Here is an 18,659-nt window from a genome sequence, read left to right on the forward strand (position 1 = left end):
ATTAAGATTTCGTATGTTTTTGCAAGCTTTAGAACTTGTACCGAGGCGTGCAAAAGGCATATCGCATGACCATGGGGGAAGACCCTGTATGTAGAACACGCAGTAGCCTGAATTCCAGCGGGTGCATAATAAACTTTGAGCATAAGCAGAGCATCGGTGCATTCCAGACCAGTTATCATTTTTGTTATAATTTGGTATACCTACGCTATTTCCCGAACTTGCATTTTTAACAGCCATAAGCACCTGGTTGGAATTGGGATCCATTGCATATTCATGTGAATTTAACTTATATTGCAATAAGTAGAGTGTAACTAAGCTTATAAAAGGTTTTAATTTAGACAATGAGCCAGTCTCCAACCGTTTGGAAGATTCCTCTTCCTCCGTCCCAGGTAGTCATACGGAGCCTTCGAACCGATCGAAGCCGGCTGACCCATATCTGAAATAGCAGCGGCATACCCGTGGGCACATCTGTCTATTTAACTCACCCAGGTGCTCAAGAGGTCAATTATGACCTAAATGGTCACGAAGCTGCGTACAATTATATTCGAGAATCTAAGGTCATCAGATACGTGGCTGGGCCACTTGTCGTTTAGACAGCCTCGCCAGCGCTTCTGGTCAGGGTCGGGAGCGCACTGGCCAAGGCTCAGACTCCTTTCTCAGGCAACACGTCACGGTAAGATAACTGCACAAACGGTACCTAGTTACAGCAACAACGGGTTTGCTCTTTTTTAGACTATGGAAGATTCCTCTTGCTTTGTCCCAGGTGGTCAATCTGGGGAGTTCAAGCTCATCGAGGAATAAGTCGCGTTGACAGAAGTTAGTTTGTCAGTGTTTTCAGGTATTGTAAAATGACGATAATAACTCAAGTTTATTATTGCAAGAACGTTGGTATCCTATTCGGTGTGTGTTTTTCTCTTTTCTTTTTCATTATTGTTGGTTATCTGCATGGTCAGCAACTCCTCCGGCTTATATAATGTCATGTTGATGCTGTGTCTCCAGATACAAAGTGGTGCTATTAGTAAGACTTAGTTATTGTATACAGGACAGCAGGGCAGACGACAACTCATAGCAAGTACGCTTTCATATCAATATGCTACTTCGGTACACTCTTCCCGCCATTCATTTGTGTTCGGACTATCATGTATTACGAGCATGTTCTCACTAATTACATGAATCCATCCTAAGAGAAATTAGCGTTTGAAGAAGATTGCGTCTTTTCGAGCGGTCATTATCACTTAGCATTCTCTTGGCAAACCGTATAACTACTCGCACGACCTGGCGGTGTCCGCTCCAGAGTGTCCTGTTTTCCAGACGATGGAACGCTACCAGGGACGGGTGGCGGTGGTCACCGGCGTCAGCTCCGGCATCGGCGAGGGCCTGGTCAGGGCTCTGGTAGCCGCCGGCATCCGGGTGGCCGGCTGCGCCAGAAACGCTGACAAACTCCAGGTGAGACGAGTCCGGCGTAGTGTCACCGAATCATAGAGCGGATATATGATCAGCAATAATCACATCATTAGAAGATTGGTTATGCCTATACACCGTATAATTAGGATATAGATGATCCGACTGGGGGACAGGTAAGTACTCAGTGACCTGGTTCATGGTTGAATCAATACCGCATTAAGAATATTTAGGCGGTCAGCTCAGTACAGGCAGAAGACATAATAATGAAATAGGCGCCCACTGCGCCATACAGTCAGCAATGTCGCTAAGTAAGAATCCTGCTGATCTGTACCTCGGGGGCGGGAGGGCATGGAGCTTCTGAATCTCAGGCCTAAGCCGACCAGCGTGCTAGGGAGAACTCGGTTTTAGCCGCTGGTGGGGGGGGGGGGGAGGGGGAGACTCTCGGTTCCTAAGTTGATGGGATGGTCTGCACTCCGCGCTCTGCTGCCATGAGGAGTGGAGACGCTACAGACCAGCTTAATCCGGCAAATGCGAAGATATATATTATATGTATATAGTTAAAGTGTAAACTTCTGACGCACTGAAGCGAAATATTTTTTTTTTCGAATACACGATGGAGGCTGTAGCCTACAAAAGAAGCAATGCTCTTGTGATATGACCTATCAAATCTAATAGCATTATGTGGCAGCATGGAGTAGCGACCGTGTTAACTGTTTACTGAACATAACATTTCAATACTAATACGAGCTGTGATTTCATTCTATGGACCCCAGCAGCGTATCATAGATTAAAATCTCACCCCTTAATCTCTTCTAACCATTGTTTGTCTGGTGGGCACTCCTCTGACCATTGTCTGTCCGATGAGCTCCCCTGTCTGTCCAGTGAGCACTCCTCTGACCATTGTCTGTCCGATGAGCTCCCCTGTCTGTCCAGTGAGCACTCCTCTGACCATTGTCTGTCCGATGAGCTCCCCTGTCTGTCCAGTGTCCAGTGAGCACTCTTCTGACCATTGTCTGTCCGATGAGCTTCCCTGTCTGTCCAGTGAGCACTCCTCTGACCATTGTTTGTCTGGTGAGCACTCCTTTCTGTCCAGTGGCATTGCGCACACCTCTAACTATTGTTTGTCCGCAGATCAATCCTCTTACTATTTGACTGTCAGTGTAACTATCCTCTAACGACGGGCTTCCCGACTTTTGCCTGTCTGGTGAGCACACAGACGCTGAAGGAATCGCTCGGCTCTAATTCAGAGCACTTCCTGCCGGTGACCTGTGACCTCACCGAGGAGCAGCAGGTGCGCAATTTCTTCGAGCGCGTGCTGGCTGAATGGGGTGCTGTCGATATTCTGATCAACAACGCTGGCCTCGCCTTTAATTCGTCTCTGCTGGGTAAGTAAACGCAGCCCCCGTCTCACTGGGTGGTAAACATTCTTTTACAACAAAATCGAGCATAGCTCGAAGGCTACGTTATAAGTTGAGAGTTATAAGAAATCAATCATAACACAGAGACGCACAATGTTCTCCACTATCAACTGGTCCACCATTAAATAAATTGTCAGCCCAGTTTAAAAACAAAAAGCATAATTTTCTTTTAAGGTCAAATGCAAACCTATGTCTAGTGCCGCCAAACCGGGTGAGAGAGAAAAAAAAAACAGACAATCAGGTGCCCAATCTTTGGTGTGGACCTAGCTCGTCTTGCTGTTATGATTTCCGGGTGACCTATGATGTACCCTTCCAACTATTCTCGGTATTGTCAAAATAGCTACCAAGTCGTGAGGCAGGTCCTGAACAGTATACATGCATAACTTTGCATACAGCCACATATAGCCTGTAGTCATTGCCGCATACGCCAGGTTAGTCGAGACCTGTTTTGGTCGAAGGAAATATAACGATTCAGTGAGCGTATACTGATGCGCATGAATATTGCATGCCCCGTGTATGTGCATGGTTGAAATGTGTTCGCGAAGTACCTGGCATGATTGCATACTGCTCCGTTTCAAGATGCAGATACATGCAACATATAGAGCGTAACTGGAATTATAAATATGCCAGTTAGAATCATAGGGACGGAGTCATCCATTCTTATTTCGGTTGGCAAAGCAAGTGAGTTCCAGGTACCTTCACTTGTAATATTACATCAGTAGCGCATTGCTTGGGCTAAAAATCAGCATGACACGGTTGACAGACAAACATTAATGGTGCTAAGGTGGGTCGTGTCTTTTTCAAGCCGTCGAGTTGGAATGCCATAGAATGATAATGTATTAATTGCATATCTGTCTAGTTTATATCCTCATTTTCAGATGGCACCGTGGAGGAGTGGAGGACTATGCTCGATACAAATATCGTTGCACTTTGCTTATGTACGCAGCTGACAGTTGAGAGCATGAAGGAATCAAACATATCAGATGGCTACATCATTCATATCAACAGGTGAGGTACTAGGCACTTTAGATGTGCAAGTAAATATTCATTGTCATTCACTGTCTCATAATTGTCCAGAATAGTTTGTTTCTGGATTTTTGTGCATATCCTGTGTCTTTTATGAAAAGGTCCCACTAGCGTGTAGAACCGAAGCACTGCTACATTTGTAATTATCTGTGCTGCAATGTTTGTTTGAAATGAACAAAAACAAGCATCCTCCCTTGCATAGTTTATTCGCCACAAGTCGCTCAAACGTCAGCTAACTTTTTTAACTTTGTTCGAATTTAATTCACAGCGAATCCGGCCATATGCACCCGGTGCCGTCAAAGTTTCATTTTTACTCTGCTACTAAGCATGCCGTGAGAGCTCTCACAGAGACGATGCGGCTTGAACTGGCAAAAACTCTCCCAGGATGCCGCATCAGCGTAAGTCAGCTGTAAGCGATAATATTTTCAGGTAGGTATGCAACTGTTCGTGCACTTTTTACGATTTATTTTCATGTGTTTTACAATAACATGCCGCCATATCTGAGGATTATCATTAAGTTCAATGTCTTATCCCGAAACTCCAAAGGAATTCCTAAATCCTAAGCTACTACTGCACCAGGCTCACTTCGCACGGTAGATGCACACACTAGACGGTAGAGTGTACCGCCGTGCGTGCGTGTACTGCGGTACAGTCTATCGCTGCGCTGACAGGCGGCTGCGCGCCGTTTCAGTCGGTGAGTCCCGGCCTGGTGGAGACCCAGTTCTTGGCCAAAATGGCCGGCCGACCCGCCGAGCAGCTGAAGGTCTTCTCCAGAATGAAGGCGCTGGAGGTAGAAGATGTCGTCCAGACAGTCCTCCATCTGTTGCGGACGCCTGCCCACGTTCAGGTGCGGAAAAAGCTCGAAAGAAACTGGGCACCAGGCTATGTTCCATATTTTTTATCCTTCTGTATACATAGTTGTAAGTTAGATGCGATGTATACTTGGGCTCAATTATCATTTAGCTGTAAAAATTCATGCTGCATTTTTACCGATTATTTTATTTCCAGGTTCACGACGTACTAATGAGGCCGGCTGGTCAGACGTCGTGATGGGTCAGGCGTTAAGTTAGGCTGCTGAAACAGACTTCAATGCTGCACTGGTCCTCTTAGTTACAAAGTCTCGCGTCAGGCAACAGAGCTGATTTGACGGCAGGTAAACCCATGAAATTCAGCATCTGGGATATTTGAAGAAGCGATCGAAGCATTAAACGATATTAATGACGGATATAAAAAGACTGACACTGCAAAATAATCCTAATAGTGGTAAGGAGGCACGCAACCCATTGTTGACTTGTCCTAGGTAAGAACTTAGGTACTTGCCTTGTACATGCCTTGTACATTAAACCATGGATGAGAGATGTGAACCACAGTATTTCTCAACCACGATTAAAGGATGAAAAACATTTTTAGGCAATTAGGTGAGGGAAAGAGGAAGATTAAAAACTGATAAACGTGAGCGAAGCTATAAACACAATTAAAGGACTAGCGAAGAAACCGGAAATATATTATCGCCAAGGCCTGAATGCGTCTGTATCAGTGAAAAATATGTTGGTACACATACCTACGCATTTCGCTATCATTATTCTATAGGTCTCGACACATCGGCCTATTATGTCTGTCTCAGTACCAGAACTGCACGACGGGAAGCGCCTGAGAAAATAACAAGGATCAGGGCCAGTAGAGCAGCAAAGCACAAGAGGACAAAACTAGATACCACATATCCTCGTATATTCGTTTACTTATGGCAATTTCCGCAAATAGCAGACATATCCGAACATATTTTGGTAAGCGTATCCTGATAAAAGAAGATTCGATCAATCAATCGACTGCATATAATGGCCAGAAAACAGCTTCTGAAGTGGTCGGCCTGCCAGACGGCAAGCAAAAAATCACAGCAGCCAACAGCCTTGTGAGCGACACAGTCTCCTAATATTTTGGTTTGCCCGATTTGGTTACCTCTTGTAAGAACCATAGAGACTTTCACCCATGAAAGTCTACATAGTTACGTGTGTGATGCACAAACTCAGTGATTATTTATTAGACCCCATTAATCTATGATAACTTAAGGGTTACTGTCCTTTAGAAATTATGCCTTTGTCAAGTAAACCTGACTTTATGAATTAACCTACCAACATGTCTTCCTTCTGTTTTAGCTAACCATGCATCGTGTTATGATATTGCAAATTAAACGGAGTGTGACATATTGAGTAGCGTAGCGAGTTTTCTTGTCTCGCGACGTGCCCATAAATTCTATTTCAGCATCTAAGATTTGTCTTGGTGATGCATTTACTGTGGGTGCTTTTCGTTGGCATCTTACCTGATTGTTTGATTTATCTATTATGTAGGGGAGAGCGGGGTCATTTGGCCGCCCGGGTCACTTTGGCCGCCCCATGCCTACGCGTTTTGACGGTCCCGAGCGATTATATTTTAATATGACTTCATCCGCCGTCATAAGAACTACTTTGGAAAGAAACTAAGGAAACTCGGCGACGCCCAGTTTTTTGTAAAGCCAACGATATTTGAATTTTGGCTAAAAAACGTAACTTTTTCTTCTTAACGAAAAGTTGCATGGTGTCCCTTATTTGGGTGACATCAAAATTTTAACTTATTGGTAGAACAATCTGGTAATTCAGGGAGCTGTCTGACCCTTTTACAAGTTTAAGTAACAATTTTTGCTTGTCTGCGGACCCCTTTTCCTAAAAATGTCACATTGGGGTAAATTGGCCGCCCCATACGGGGCGAATTGGCCGCCCAGCGACTCAGTTGATTTTTTGCCTAGTCTGCGAGCGACGCGCTGCGCTGGCTAAGTTCTGCGACTGAGAAGGGTAATGCGGCGCAGTCTAAATGCAAGGGACGATCTAACCAAGGTGTCCGCTGATTGACTTTCGGCACCCGGCGGCAGATGGTGAACCCGGGACGTCACATCGACCTCTACCAGGTGGCGCCGATTTTTCGTCGTGCCTAAGACGCCACCTTCACGCGGAAGAACATCCTTAAGGGATTCGAAGCAGCCGGGATGTCGCTGCTCTACCGGGATATCATCGACGACGAAGACTGCGCCGCCGGCGGTCTTCGCACCGGTCGTCGCCCCAGCGACGGCAGATCAGCACGCCGCGGCCCCGGCCGTGCTCCAGCCGCCAGCCTCAGCCGTGCTCCAGCCGCCTGCCGCGGCTGTGCTCCAGCCGCCAGCCCCGGGGCCGGCCGTGCTCCAGCTGCCTGCCGCAGCCGTGCTCCAGCCGCCTGCTGTCGCCGTGTCTTGTTGCTTGTCGGAAGCCCAGAGTCCATCTGACCACTTCCGCAGCTGCGCATCAAGGTTCGAAAAGCCGGTCGGAAGAAAGGGCGTTCTAAAATCATGACTAACAGCCCGGAGCGGACGGCTTTGGAGGGCGAGCAATAGGCACGTATGGCGAGGAGTAAAAAACGGGGTCTACAAGCTGGACCGTCGAACCATCGAACGTCGGGAGCTGGATCGTTGAAGAAACAGGGGCGCAAAGGTGAAAAACAGTGAAGCGCAGTGATGACTGGACATGTGTCCATGCCGCCAATAACTCCGACGGGGGGGGGGGGGCGGATATCCGCCCCCCCGTCGGTGCGCGTGATAAGTGCTGGGTCGAAGACGGGGCCTGCTGGAATCGTTTTTATTTCATGTTTACGACAGAGTTTGAAATAAACAAACAACTCGTGCACAAATGACTTCTTTTGCAGTGTGATTGTCGTCTAAAGCAATCTACGATTTGGCAGCCATTACAGTTGGCTGTTGTTATCACTGGGCAGTGCTCAACTCATAAGTCGTAAGCTCGTAAATCAAATGTGGCTCCTCACTTGCACTGATTCAAATGAATCGAGTGTAAGCCTAGTCTTTGGAAAAATTAAGGATTTCAGGCGAATCAAAGATGAGTCACGATGCTCATCATTTGTGTCAGCATTGGGGCGTCTGGATCGTCACATCAGTCATGCGTCGAGTCAATCCAGAATTCATGAGTTAAGCACAATCTTGGGCGTCAATATTTCAGGTTGTCTCAGCTCTGTAATGGGTATATCTCTGAATCACATGCCCGGCCAAATGACCCCACTCCCCCGGCCAAATGACCCCGGTACCGGGGTCATTTGGCCGCCGTGCAGTCTTTGAAAGAACGGTTTAATTGCTACCAAAACGAGATGTCCCGGCATGATGCAAGTAATAGGCCGGAACAACAATTAAACGCCCCACACCCCTCCATGGAGAAATCGACCAAACGCGCACTGGTTTTCTCAAAATATCATTTTTACAAAAGGGCGGCCAAATCGCCCCGTTCTCCCCTACCTAGATGTTTCCCTGATTTCCATTGCTTGTCGAGCATGATAGACACTAACCGTGTTTGAAAATTACATATCTAAGCTATCGATTTACTGTCTTTATTGTAGAATATGTATATTGGCATATCCTTCTCTCTCTTGCACATTCACAAGTCGCAATGGAGGTCTAAGGTTATAAGGTATACTCGTATGTGAACGACTATGAAGCGATTCAAAGAAAACAAATGTCCCCGGCAGCAGGCAGTCGCATTTGTGCGCCATCATTCAAATCAGATTTATTTCTGCATTTCTTGCATTAGTATCGCAATGATAGATATGAAATATACAAAACAATAGTACAGAACGTAAATGACGAAAGTTATGCCACATAAAGCATTGACGACCAAGGTTACAACATAAGTTGAACAGCCTTTATAATCTGTAGGTACGCACGTAATTCAGCATTTGGCTCACACTTTTATCGGTATAGCAAAACTGTAAAATCTATGCATAAAGCGGTTTCAAGTCGCTTAGCGTAAGACAGAACGACAGAACATCAAACACATGACATGCTATTGAATTGTCACTGTTATACCAACGAATCGGCGAAGACTCTCATTTAAGACTGCAAACAAATGTCGATTATAAATAAACCATGCTAATTCATCGAAATGTTTCTAGATATCAAGCCTGAAAATCGCTCAAGAGGTTCCTGTCCTAGTTATATTGAGCCTTCTGAGCTGGGTCCTTGGACTCAATAGGCGGCGTTAAGGCCTTAGTGACTGGCTCGCCAAACCGACAAGACGAGTCATCGGCCTCTGCTACTGTTTGGTACAAAGCACAACGCAAACAAAACTGACCACCGGGCGCCGCACGGAGCCTGTTGATGACAACGGTGTGTTGCGCGCCACCGAGGGTCGCAGCGACACGGCACCGCGGACGGCACGACGGCGGAGATCGCGCGCCGCGCCGCCGTCGACGGCACGGACAGCCTCCCCAGCCACTGGAGAAGGCGCCGGGCCGGCCGGCTACGGCCAGGCCCTGCCGAACCTCAGGAACACGTGGTCGACATCCTGCCGCTTGGCGCCGTTGTCACTCACGCCCAGTTCGCCCCGCACTGCGAACAAACGGGGTGTGAGCATCGTGTAGGGGAGAGTGGGGCACATTCGTGCATGGGGCACATTCGTTTTCAGCAGTTTATGAGAACACGAGTGACTGCACGAGCTCAAGGTAAATTATGGAAATATGTCTATCATTGCCGCCCTTCGTTCACCGTAGAAGACAACACTGTACCTGCTGTCATGCTTGATAAAAACGCAAATTTGTAACATTCGTGAGCTTTCCAAACTTTTCTCATATCATCCATTTTCGTGATCCTGACTCGGAAATGTGGTTCAGCTTTTCAAAATTGGGGGTGAAGAAGCTCACTCTATTCACGGAACTGCTGCAAACTTGTTTGTTGAAAAAATGTCATTTTTTCAAAAAGAAATTTTGAAATATATTACTAATAACGTTGTGGGGCAGGTTCGTGTACGCACTGCCTGGGGGCACATTCGTGCATATTTTTTTTAGTTTTTGCGATTTATGACTTTATCTGTAGTAGGTTTCTCTAATAACGTTCGCCTGACTCAGTCTCGACTGCTTGCGACGTCGTGACGAGCAATTCACGCGAACTTGGCGAGGTCACGGAGGCCGGCAGTTGGCACATTCTTGTTGGCCAGCCCATTCTTTCTACATATGTTGTGCAATGCATTCTTGTCGAAAGGAATCAAGTGAAATGACCCCCTGCCAATTTCCTTTGGTAAATTTCTGGTAATGCCCGGTAATTTCTCGAACTTTGCAGGGTGAACGGAAGTGCCCCACCTCTTGAACGAATGTGCCCCATAGGTGGGGCAGTTTCGTGCAAATGTTCAGAGTTATTAAAAGTCATTTTTGCTAATGGAAGCAATAATTTTAGAGGATAACTTTTAAAGAGGAAAACTATCTGCAATAGTTCCTTTCCATACTACAATCAACAATTTTGCCATTGCACTAACCAAAGAACAGATATATGGGTTTATCCATTTTTTGCACGAATGTGCCCCACTCTCTCCTAAATAAACAGGCCACCTCATGGGACTGGTGCCAGTCGCTGCACTCAGGAATCCGTGAACACACAGTAGCATGCTTAATGCGAGCACGGGGAAAACAAGTTTGCTAGCAATTGGTGATGGTGTCCATACAAGTTGCTGCTGTATTTTGTAAAGATAAAGAGCCATAAGTGCTACATGTGTATTGTGTGACCAATCCAAGATATGACACCTTTATTCATTAACGGCATGTATGGCTCAGACGGGCGTGCATACTACACACTGTGCAGTGCGTAAAAAACGATAATTTCGTCTGTTACACCGGACAGTCTCCATAGACAGCAGCATTGAGGCAACTTCCTTGCTTTTTTATTTGTTTTTCATCAAGATTAGGTACTTAGTGACAGCGTGAGCTAATAATACAAATTCTTTGTTAATTCTCTTTGTAAATAAATTAAATTATTTACTTTGTAAATACTTTGTAAATAAAATTGATACTTTGATATTGATAAATAAATGCTTTGTAAATAAAATACTTTGTAAATAAAATTTAAATTCTCTTTGTTAATCTTTTGGTAGCCAGTGTGGCTTCTGTTTTTATCATGAAGGATTTCGATATTTTTTATTGAAGCTAAAATGTTTACGACGGGTTACGATATTTACGATTTAACTTTACTACCAAAATGCTGTCTTCTTGACGAGCACACTCACAACTCGGGCAATATTGACAATAATGTCCAACTGCAAGGTTTGTTTTCGTGCTTAGCTACCATTCTTTCTGCTCAATATTGAATATACATATATTTTGGAAGTGCGTGTCAAATCGAAAGAAAGGACTTTGAAAACCCGACACCGCCATTAATTCGAGAGGTTTGCATTTTTATTCTAAAAGACTGAAATCCAAATTAAATAAACAAACATTTAGACTTTTTCTTTTCTTTTTATTACCCCCCCCCCAAAAAAAAAAAGTATGCTTTAATGAATGCAAGAGCCACATGTCCTTGTCTAATAGAAACTTGGAAGAAACTGTAACCACAGAATTGCTCATTTCGATGAAGCTAGAGCCAATAAACACAATTTCACATTCTCCTTCACTTGATTTCTTTTAGCTCGCAATGTAGCCCTTAATTGACATTGGCTGTCAGTTCGATAGGCTGTCTGTGTAAACAGCTCAAAAGTACACCGTAATCAAGGTGCAGTGCCAAGAAAAATCTGTCGGATGCTCAGCAATTAATGTGTCGTTGGAATTTGCGAAAGGCTTTTGTGTCACTTCGAGCAATCATTTCTTGTGAGAGATTTAACCTTTTATCGGCATCATGCTCATTGTACAGAGTTTTGGCTAAATACGTATACATCTTTCAGACTAAAACAGACCATTTGCAAGTAAAAAAAAAAATATGATCGCTTATCATATATACTCGCTTGTTTAGTATCGATTTACAACGAACCCTTGAAAACCTAATGCAGGCAAGGTCCCGATTTTAGCCCTGAGCCTTACGAGCAGCCCAACTCACGCTAGTCACCCAGAAACCCACAGTGAGTTCGTGTGGAAACTCACTCCCGTCGCCCCAGCACTCACTCTCATCTCCCAGGAACTCACTCTCGTCGCCTAGATAGCCCTCCATGGCGCGCTGAACCTCGCGCAACGCCAGGATCTTGGTGCACAACTTCTTGGTCCGCTTGGGCATCAGTTCGAGCTGCTCGAGCTGGCAGCCGGCGCCCACTGAGAGCGCCCGTGACGTCACGAGCAGGCTGAGCAGCGCGCACGTCACACAGACGATCGGTAGCTGCATCATCACTGCAACTGAACAGACACAGCCCGTCACAGACGATCGGTAACTGTATCATAGCTGCAACTGAACAGACACAGCCCGTCACAGACGATCGGAAGCTGCATCATCACTGCAACTGAACAGACACGTAGCCCGTCACAGACGATCGGAAGCTGCATCATCACTGCAACTGAACAGACACAGCCCGTCACAGACGATCGGTAACTGTATCATACCTGCAACTGGACAGACACAGCCCGTCACAGGCAATCCGAGCATATAGCTGCAACTGGACAAACACAACCCGTCACACAGACGATCGGTAGCTGCACCATAGCTGCAACTGAACAGACACAGACCATAAGAGGTGTGTCCCGCAGTCTGAACCACGGCGGCTGGCGACAGCAGACCTGATGGGAGCTACTGGCAAACACAAAATGTACCTATCGTAAGAATCATTTTATGGATCACAATCAATAATTTAAAAAAATCTAGTACCTATGTATAATCTAAACAAATACAACAGGACACTTCAGCTGAACAAAAGGACGGTATCATTCGTGTTTTTGATGAATCTAATCGCCGCCTGGAAACACTCTGGACTTGGCTGACGGCCTGGTCGGAGCGGCCGGACCGGTCGCAGCGTCGGCAGCGTCGGCACCGCTGGTATGCTGTCCGATGTCATTCAATCGCCACCCGCTCTACGAAATGGAGCCGCCGACCGGCGGCTGCCACCGTCGTGACCCGGCCGCCACGAATAGACCATCAGCTGTCGGCGAGCCGTGGTCACAATAGCTCGAGCGGCAGCCCTTTCGGAGGTGACCGCTTCCTATGTAGCGCCTGGGCCTCATTTCTGTCGACTAGTCTTACACAAGTCCGGTACAAAGAAGCAACAATAACAGGTTTTGGTTGGGCTTTAGTGGGTAGCCTAAGTATCCAAGAAAATACCAGGGAGTGATGGTGAGATGCACATGTTATGAAATAATTTGGGCTTGAGATAATATATGCTCACAGTAGGTAGGTGTTCTACAGTTTTGGTTTAGTCATTCTCGCTGGCTGCTTTAAATCCAACTAAACACATATGCTATAAATAAAACGAGTCGATGACAATCAATAAGCTGGATGGAGAGCTTGGCCAGTCGTTAGCTGAATGATCTGGTACATTCTGGTATTTTCCCGTGCTGCAGCCGTTGAAAATGTAAACATATCAAGAGCAGACCACTCAACGGAGCCCCTCCAACATGCCAGGGCCGAGGGACCACATACCGGGAGGCCGGGGGGAGGTGCACTCCGACCCGGCCCAGCCGCCGGTCGGCAGTTACCTCCTCGACTCGGAGGCGAACGGTCACCCCGGCCCATCTACTGCTGGGCTATTCCGTCCAGCATGGCCGTCCGACGCCTCGGCAGCTCCGTCTGCCTGCTGGCGGTGCTCTGTGCGGTCTCCCGGTGCGCACTAGCCGACAGCGACTCCGGTGCTGGCACCAGAGACGCGCTGGATGATCTAATCGGGCAGTGAGAGAAACTGTGGACCCCATCTCCGCCGAGCTCCGCAGCCAGCGCGAGCTGATGAGCGACATCTTGAGCAGGCTTAGCAGCCAGGACGCCCGCACTGATCAGCTGAACTTGCGACTGAGTGAGCAGCAGGATACCTTCAACTGGCGACTGGATCAGCTCAACGTAAGACTGGACACCATTAGCGCCCAATCTTTCTCTCAGTTGGACTCTTTGCGGTCTACCCTCGTCGCTCAGGCAGAATCGGCCAATGCTCGATTTGATACAATTCAAGTTGCATTTGACTCTCAATCTAAATCAGATAATACTCGGCTTCATTCTATCCAGGAGGCCTTAGAGTCTCAAATTCAGACCGTCAATGCCCGGCTTGATTCCTCGCAAGAGGCTATGGAGTCTCAATTTTCCCCCGTCAATGCTCGGCTTGATTCAATGCAGAAGGCTTTGGAGACTAAACCCCAACCCGTCAATGCTCGGCTTGATACCATTCAAGACGCTATAGAGTCTCAATTTATGTCCATCAATTCTCGACTTGATTCTATGCAAAAGGCGCTGGAGTCTCAGCTTCAGCCAGTGAAGTCTCAACTCGGCTCAATCCAGACTGAGCTTGGTTCTCAGCTAAATTCGTCCAACAGCCACCTCAGAAATCTGCAGTCTGAACTCCACACTTCGCTGGACTCGGTTACCTCCCGACTGGAGTTGTTCGGCACACGAGTGGACAAGCTGGCAGCGGCACAGCAGAACGCGACCACCAGGCCACGCGACTGCAGCGAACTGCCAAGCGGCTCCCCCAGCGGGGTCTACACTCTGCGTCTCGGGTGCTGCCATTCGGACCCGGTGGAGGCATTTTGTGATATGGAGACGGACGGAGGGGGCTGGACCGTATTTCAGCGACGCGCAGACATTCTGCCCAGGGAGGACTTCTACCGGAACTGGACCGAGTACAAGGACGGCTTCGGAGACCTATCAGGAGAGTTCTGGTGGGGACTAGAGAAGCTGTGGCTGATGACAGAGACGATGGGAAGGCGATATGATCTGCGCGTCGATCTGGGAGATTTTGACGGGGAGGAGAGATACGCACGGTATGAGGACTTTATAATTTCGTCAGAGTTTGACGGATACCGAGTAACGGGTGGGAACTACACAGGAAACGCTGGAGACAACATGGATTATCACTTCAGACAGAAGTTCACGACCAGGGACAAGGACCAGGACAGTGACTCCGGTAAAAACTGCGCGCAAGCCCGTGAGAGTGGCTGGTGGTTTAACTCTTGTTACAAGGCAAATTTGAATGGAGTGTACCTATCGGGAGAACTTAATGATACGGAGTGGAGAGGAGTCGTTTGGCAGGCGTGGAGAGGCTACCACCACTCCCTCAAAAGTGCTGAAATGAAAATACGTCCGTAAAGTTGCAGGGTCCGGCTACTTTTGGAAAGGGCTTGGAGAGCATAGGGACCCATGTTTTATATATCATTTATTTTTCTTTAACTATTTGCGTTCCTGTTTCATGTTTGCATATTTATTTATCACGAATATCGACGCGAAATTCTGGAGTAATCACGGAGCTCAAAATTCATACAACAGCATATATGTCAGCTGGGTGCATCTATGTATAGGTATATGGTCTATCGGCGATACAGACAGCCACGGTTTCGTGATCGTTCATATATGAGTAGGTACTGAGTAGTGCTATTATAGCTTCCAATGCGCCTATACATTTCAGTGCATGCATTGCGGGGACAGTGCGTTCGATGCTTTGTGCAAGTTTGTTGTCGCCCGTCGCGTCATACACATGTATGCTGAGCTCATTGCACATTGCACACTGGACAATCACATGTCGCTTAGGGAATAGGGACACTGCAAGTCAAATACATTGTGAGACAGCAAGACGACTATGTTTTAGTATCACTTTATATACATTTAGCATTGGCTGATCCTAACGGAGCCTGCTGCGTTCGAGTAGCCAATGACTCTTGTTGATCACATGTAAAAGAGTTCCATGTCCTCCCATTCCTGACTTTTTTGGCGGTTTGTGTGTTTTGATCTCCAATGCCTCCGTAGTACCATCGATCAGTTTCTTTATTTGCATAATTATTTTTTTTACGATTATAGTTAATGCGCATTCAACCACGCACTTGATATAAGCTCATGTGCAAAAATATTATTGCTATGGGATATCAGTAAATTGGGTGGATAGAATGCGATGGGATATCTTGCAGACAACAGTTAGCCTAGCCGATTGATTACCTGAGGGATTATTGACAAGCTCAGAAACTGTACTTAAGTGCTTTTTACATTCCACTCTCAAATAACGGAAACTGACATGCCCAAATGTGGTTCGATTACATGAGCTAGATAAATTGCATGCATTACATCGATCATCATATGAATGTGGGCGGCAGATAATTTGTCTGTTCCGTCGGGATATTAATAAGGAAATCTCAATAAAAAAACTTCTAACAACCTTTGACATTGTGTGAGGTGTCATTGACCTGTACTAAGTCTATGGCTCTTGCCTCTTTCACTTAATTACATGCCTACGTATTATGTACTAAAAATGAATCGTTTTGTCTGAAGTCTATGAGACCTACCATCGGAAACCGCGACTTGTGGGCGATAACCGCTAATATATGCATATTTTAATTCCTGGAAAATGACGTTTTGAGGATAACGACGCAGCAAAGAGCAACGACCGGAAACCAGTGGAGACTCTACCGAGGCCAATGACTCAGAAACGAATTGCTTCAGCATGAGCCTTGAGAGAGACGGGCTTATATTTACACTGTCACCATTCACGAGGCTGCTAGAATAATAAACTAGGTACCAGCTAGCATGAGAATATGTACACATAAAATCATTTACCTCGTATCGGCGTCCTATTCTTGTGATTGTGATCTTAATGTATAATTTGTGTCTAGGACAGTGAGAGTGGCTTTAAAGTCTTTATGGTCTGAGCTCAACCGGTGACCTCTGAGGTCAGGTAAAGTTGCCCAAGGCAATGGTTCGGTATTTGATGAATAACTTTTGATGAATAACTAAAAGCTACAATTGCTCGCAGAGCCGCAATTTTGGCATCATCGTGTGTGTCTATCTCAGGCTCTTTGAATTGAATACTTTTTGTTCGGGTAAGGTCAACTTAAGGTGTTGACCTCGGGTCAAGGTCAGGTCAAGCCCATCAGGTCACGAAGTTGGTATAAGGAGGAAATATTGCATAAAGCTTGATTGGCCAGGTCTTCCCGAGTCCAATGGTGGCTTTCTCGACTCGCTAGCTCAATTTGATCTGGAGTTATTGACGAAAAAGTCATATGACTTTAATGACTTTATAGATGACGTCACTCAAAGTCAATAATGCAAAAGTGAAGCTTCGGGCCTGGCAAGGAGTGCATCAAATCACGATTCCGTCTTCCTGAGATAGTTTTAGATCATTCCCGGTGCAAAAATAACATTTTCCATATTCTCCTTCATTGACTTATAATTTATGGTGGGGTCATGCGACAGATCTGACCTCATGTGACCTTTAGGAAAATCCGAAATATAATAGCTATGAGATCTCTTGATGATACTAGAACCTGTAACTTTCATCTCCCCATGTAAAAGCTCCTCTGGCATTGAGGGCGTCCGTCGCGAAGTTGCGACATTTCAGGACCGTGCAGAGGTTTACTTAAGATGTCATAGGTCAGTGGCCTGACCTGACCTGACAATGCGTTTAGTGTTAAAAGATCCGGCTTAAAGCAAGAATCATTTATGCCAGATTTCAACTCTCTATCGCCGGCGTGTTCCAAGCTATCGCGAAAAAAATGGGGGCGGGACCCCTCGGCTGGCGATGGTTAATTCTCAATGGAGTTTTTTTTTGATGTAGTTCAGTCAATACCTACCTAACCAGTATAACGCCTTTTGGGGCGACTAACGGAGCGAGCGAGAGGGTGGGCCTTGCACGTGCGAAATTGCGAGGAGGTACCTCCAACTGACTTGTGCACGGCACCCTACTAACCGGTCTCTAGCGATGTGCCAAATTTGAGCACAATCGGCCCAGCCGTTCTTGAGATCTGGAAGCGGCACCCTGCACGTGCGCACGTGCAAAATGGGTCCCAACTGACTTGTGCACGGCACCCTACTAACTGCTCCGTAACCGTGTACCAAATGTGAGCGCAATCGGTCCAGCCATTCTCGAGATCTGGGAAACGACCCCTGCACGTGCGCACGTGCAGCAGCACCCCAACGCTGGCACTTGGATATGCAGTGCCTAGTGAGTGCCTACCTACATGCCAACTTTCAGCGCAATCGACCACGTAGTTACCGAGATATTGCAACAATTACAAAACTGACACCTCTTCGTTTTGCACGTGGCACATGCATAAGGGGTCACCCACATGCATCGGGAATAGTCCAATACTTGGTAGAAGGAATGAAGCTACCCTACAAAAATTACCGCGTGTAAATCGGTCAAGTGGTTGCTGAGATATAAGCCTCGCAAAAGCGTCCGCACGGCCGGCCGGCCGGCCGGCCGGTCGGCCGGCCGGCCGCTCATACTCAGAAATTTCCGTTAATCTAAGGAAAGACTACGCTCGCTTCGCTCGCTCCGTAATAAAAAAGACTCGGGCGCGAATTCGTTAACAGTACTTATCCCGTGAAATCAGGCTGAGGCGTTTAGGGCTAAAAACTAAGCGTCCTAAAGGCTAAGGCCTAAACCATCAGCAATGCATGACTCTCAATGAGTGCATAAATTGCATAAATTGCAAAAATGAATACTTAACTCACAACTCTCTTTGAGTTATCTCAATGAGAGACATAAATTTCAGAATGTCAGTGGTCACACTATCAAAGCTTTCGTCTTCTTATCTCAGCGTCCCAGTGAACATACTCTGCAGGGTGACATGACTTAGCTAAGCGTTAGGTGTGTGCATGACGCATGTACCCAGATTCATTTCTCCTCACTTATGACTACATAAATCAGAGCTCCCAGTCCCAATTATCGATCGCCTTTAGAGACGCAGCAATAAATTGTCAGCTCAGCGCCGGAGAATGTGTAAAATTGTCAGCTCCGTGCCGAGAGAATGTGTAAATGTATGGAGAGGAAGCGTGGAGAGAAACCGAGTCGGAAGAAGCTCAGGTGGCCGCAAATGCGCTCTCTCCTCTCCACCTCCGACTATCTTGACTCGACTCCCTTCTCTGTCTCCGTACGGTGG

General features: G+C 46.6%; 3 protein-coding genes across 4 annotated transcripts in view; 2 read left to right on the plus strand and 1 right to left on the minus strand.

The window, feature by feature from the left end:
- Positions 1-594: 594 nt before the first annotated feature.
- On the plus strand, positions 595-5,371 carry LOC122392083 (dehydrogenase/reductase SDR family member 11-like). Of its 2 annotated transcripts, none has more exons than XM_043386585.1 (7): positions 595-673; positions 1,295-1,446; positions 2,621-2,789; positions 3,701-3,830; positions 4,117-4,246; positions 4,540-4,695; positions 4,857-5,371. In XM_043386585.1, exons 2-7 carry the CDS (start codon positions 1,315-1,317, stop codon positions 4,896-4,898), a joined length of 759 nt encoding a protein of 252 aa, XP_043242520.1. In that variant the 5' UTR covers positions 595-673; positions 1,295-1,314; the 3' UTR covers positions 4,899-5,371. The 2 variants fall into 2 exon arrangements, with proteins under 2 accessions (XP_043242520.1, XP_043242519.1); XM_043386584.1 differs by having other exon boundaries at positions 1,312-1,446; positions 4,857-5,360.
- Positions 5,372-8,404: 3,033 nt separating this feature from the next.
- The window catches only part of LOC122392085 (myosuppressin-like), a 35,271-nt gene continuing 25,016 nt past the window's right edge, over positions 8,405-18,659 (minus strand). Inside the window, exons 2-3 of the mRNA XM_043386588.1 lie at positions 11,772-11,996; positions 8,405-9,240 (exon numbers count right to left, since the gene is read on the minus strand). Coding sequence (XP_043242523.1) covers positions 9,152-9,240; positions 11,772-11,988 — 306 coding nt within the window. The 5' untranslated portion in view covers positions 11,989-11,996 and the 3' untranslated portion in view covers positions 8,405-9,151. The remainder of the gene's footprint in view (positions 9,241-11,771; positions 11,997-18,659) is intronic.
- Positions 13,280-15,360, plus strand: LOC122392084 (angiopoietin-related protein 7-like). The gene has a single exon (XM_043386586.1). The coding sequence runs from the start codon at positions 13,531-13,533 to the stop codon at positions 14,878-14,880; it is 1,350 nt and encodes a 449-aa protein (XP_043242521.1). The 5' UTR covers positions 13,280-13,530; the 3' UTR covers positions 14,881-15,360.

Source organism: Amphibalanus amphitrite, unplaced genomic scaffold (genome assembly GCF_019059575.1).
Source record: "Amphibalanus amphitrite isolate SeventyFive unplaced genomic scaffold, NRLGWU_Aamphi_draft 000468F_arrow, whole genome shotgun sequence".
NCBI classification, from domain to species: Eukaryota; Metazoa; Arthropoda; class Thecostraca; order Balanomorpha; family Balanidae; genus Amphibalanus; species Amphibalanus amphitrite.

What these genes read in the sequence shown, in the direction of transcription:
- LOC122392083 (XM_043386585.1), top strand. Translation starts at nt 1,315, where the DNA reads ATGGAACGCTACCAGGGACGGGTGGCGGTGGTCACCGGCGTCAGCTCC. An exon ending in TACATCATTCATATCAACAG is followed by an intron (nt 3,831 to 4,116) that starts GTGAGGTACTAG and finishes TTTAATTCACAG; the next exon opens with CGAATCCGGCCATATGCACC. An exon ending in TCCCAGGATGCCGCATCAGC is followed by an intron (nt 4,247 to 4,539) that starts GTAAGTCAGCTG and finishes GCGCCGTTTCAG; the next exon opens with TCGGTGAGTCCCGGCCTGGT.
- LOC122392084 (XM_043386586.1), top strand. Translation starts at nt 13,531, where the DNA reads ATGAGCGACATCTTGAGCAGGCTTAGCAGCCAGGACGCCCGCACTGAT.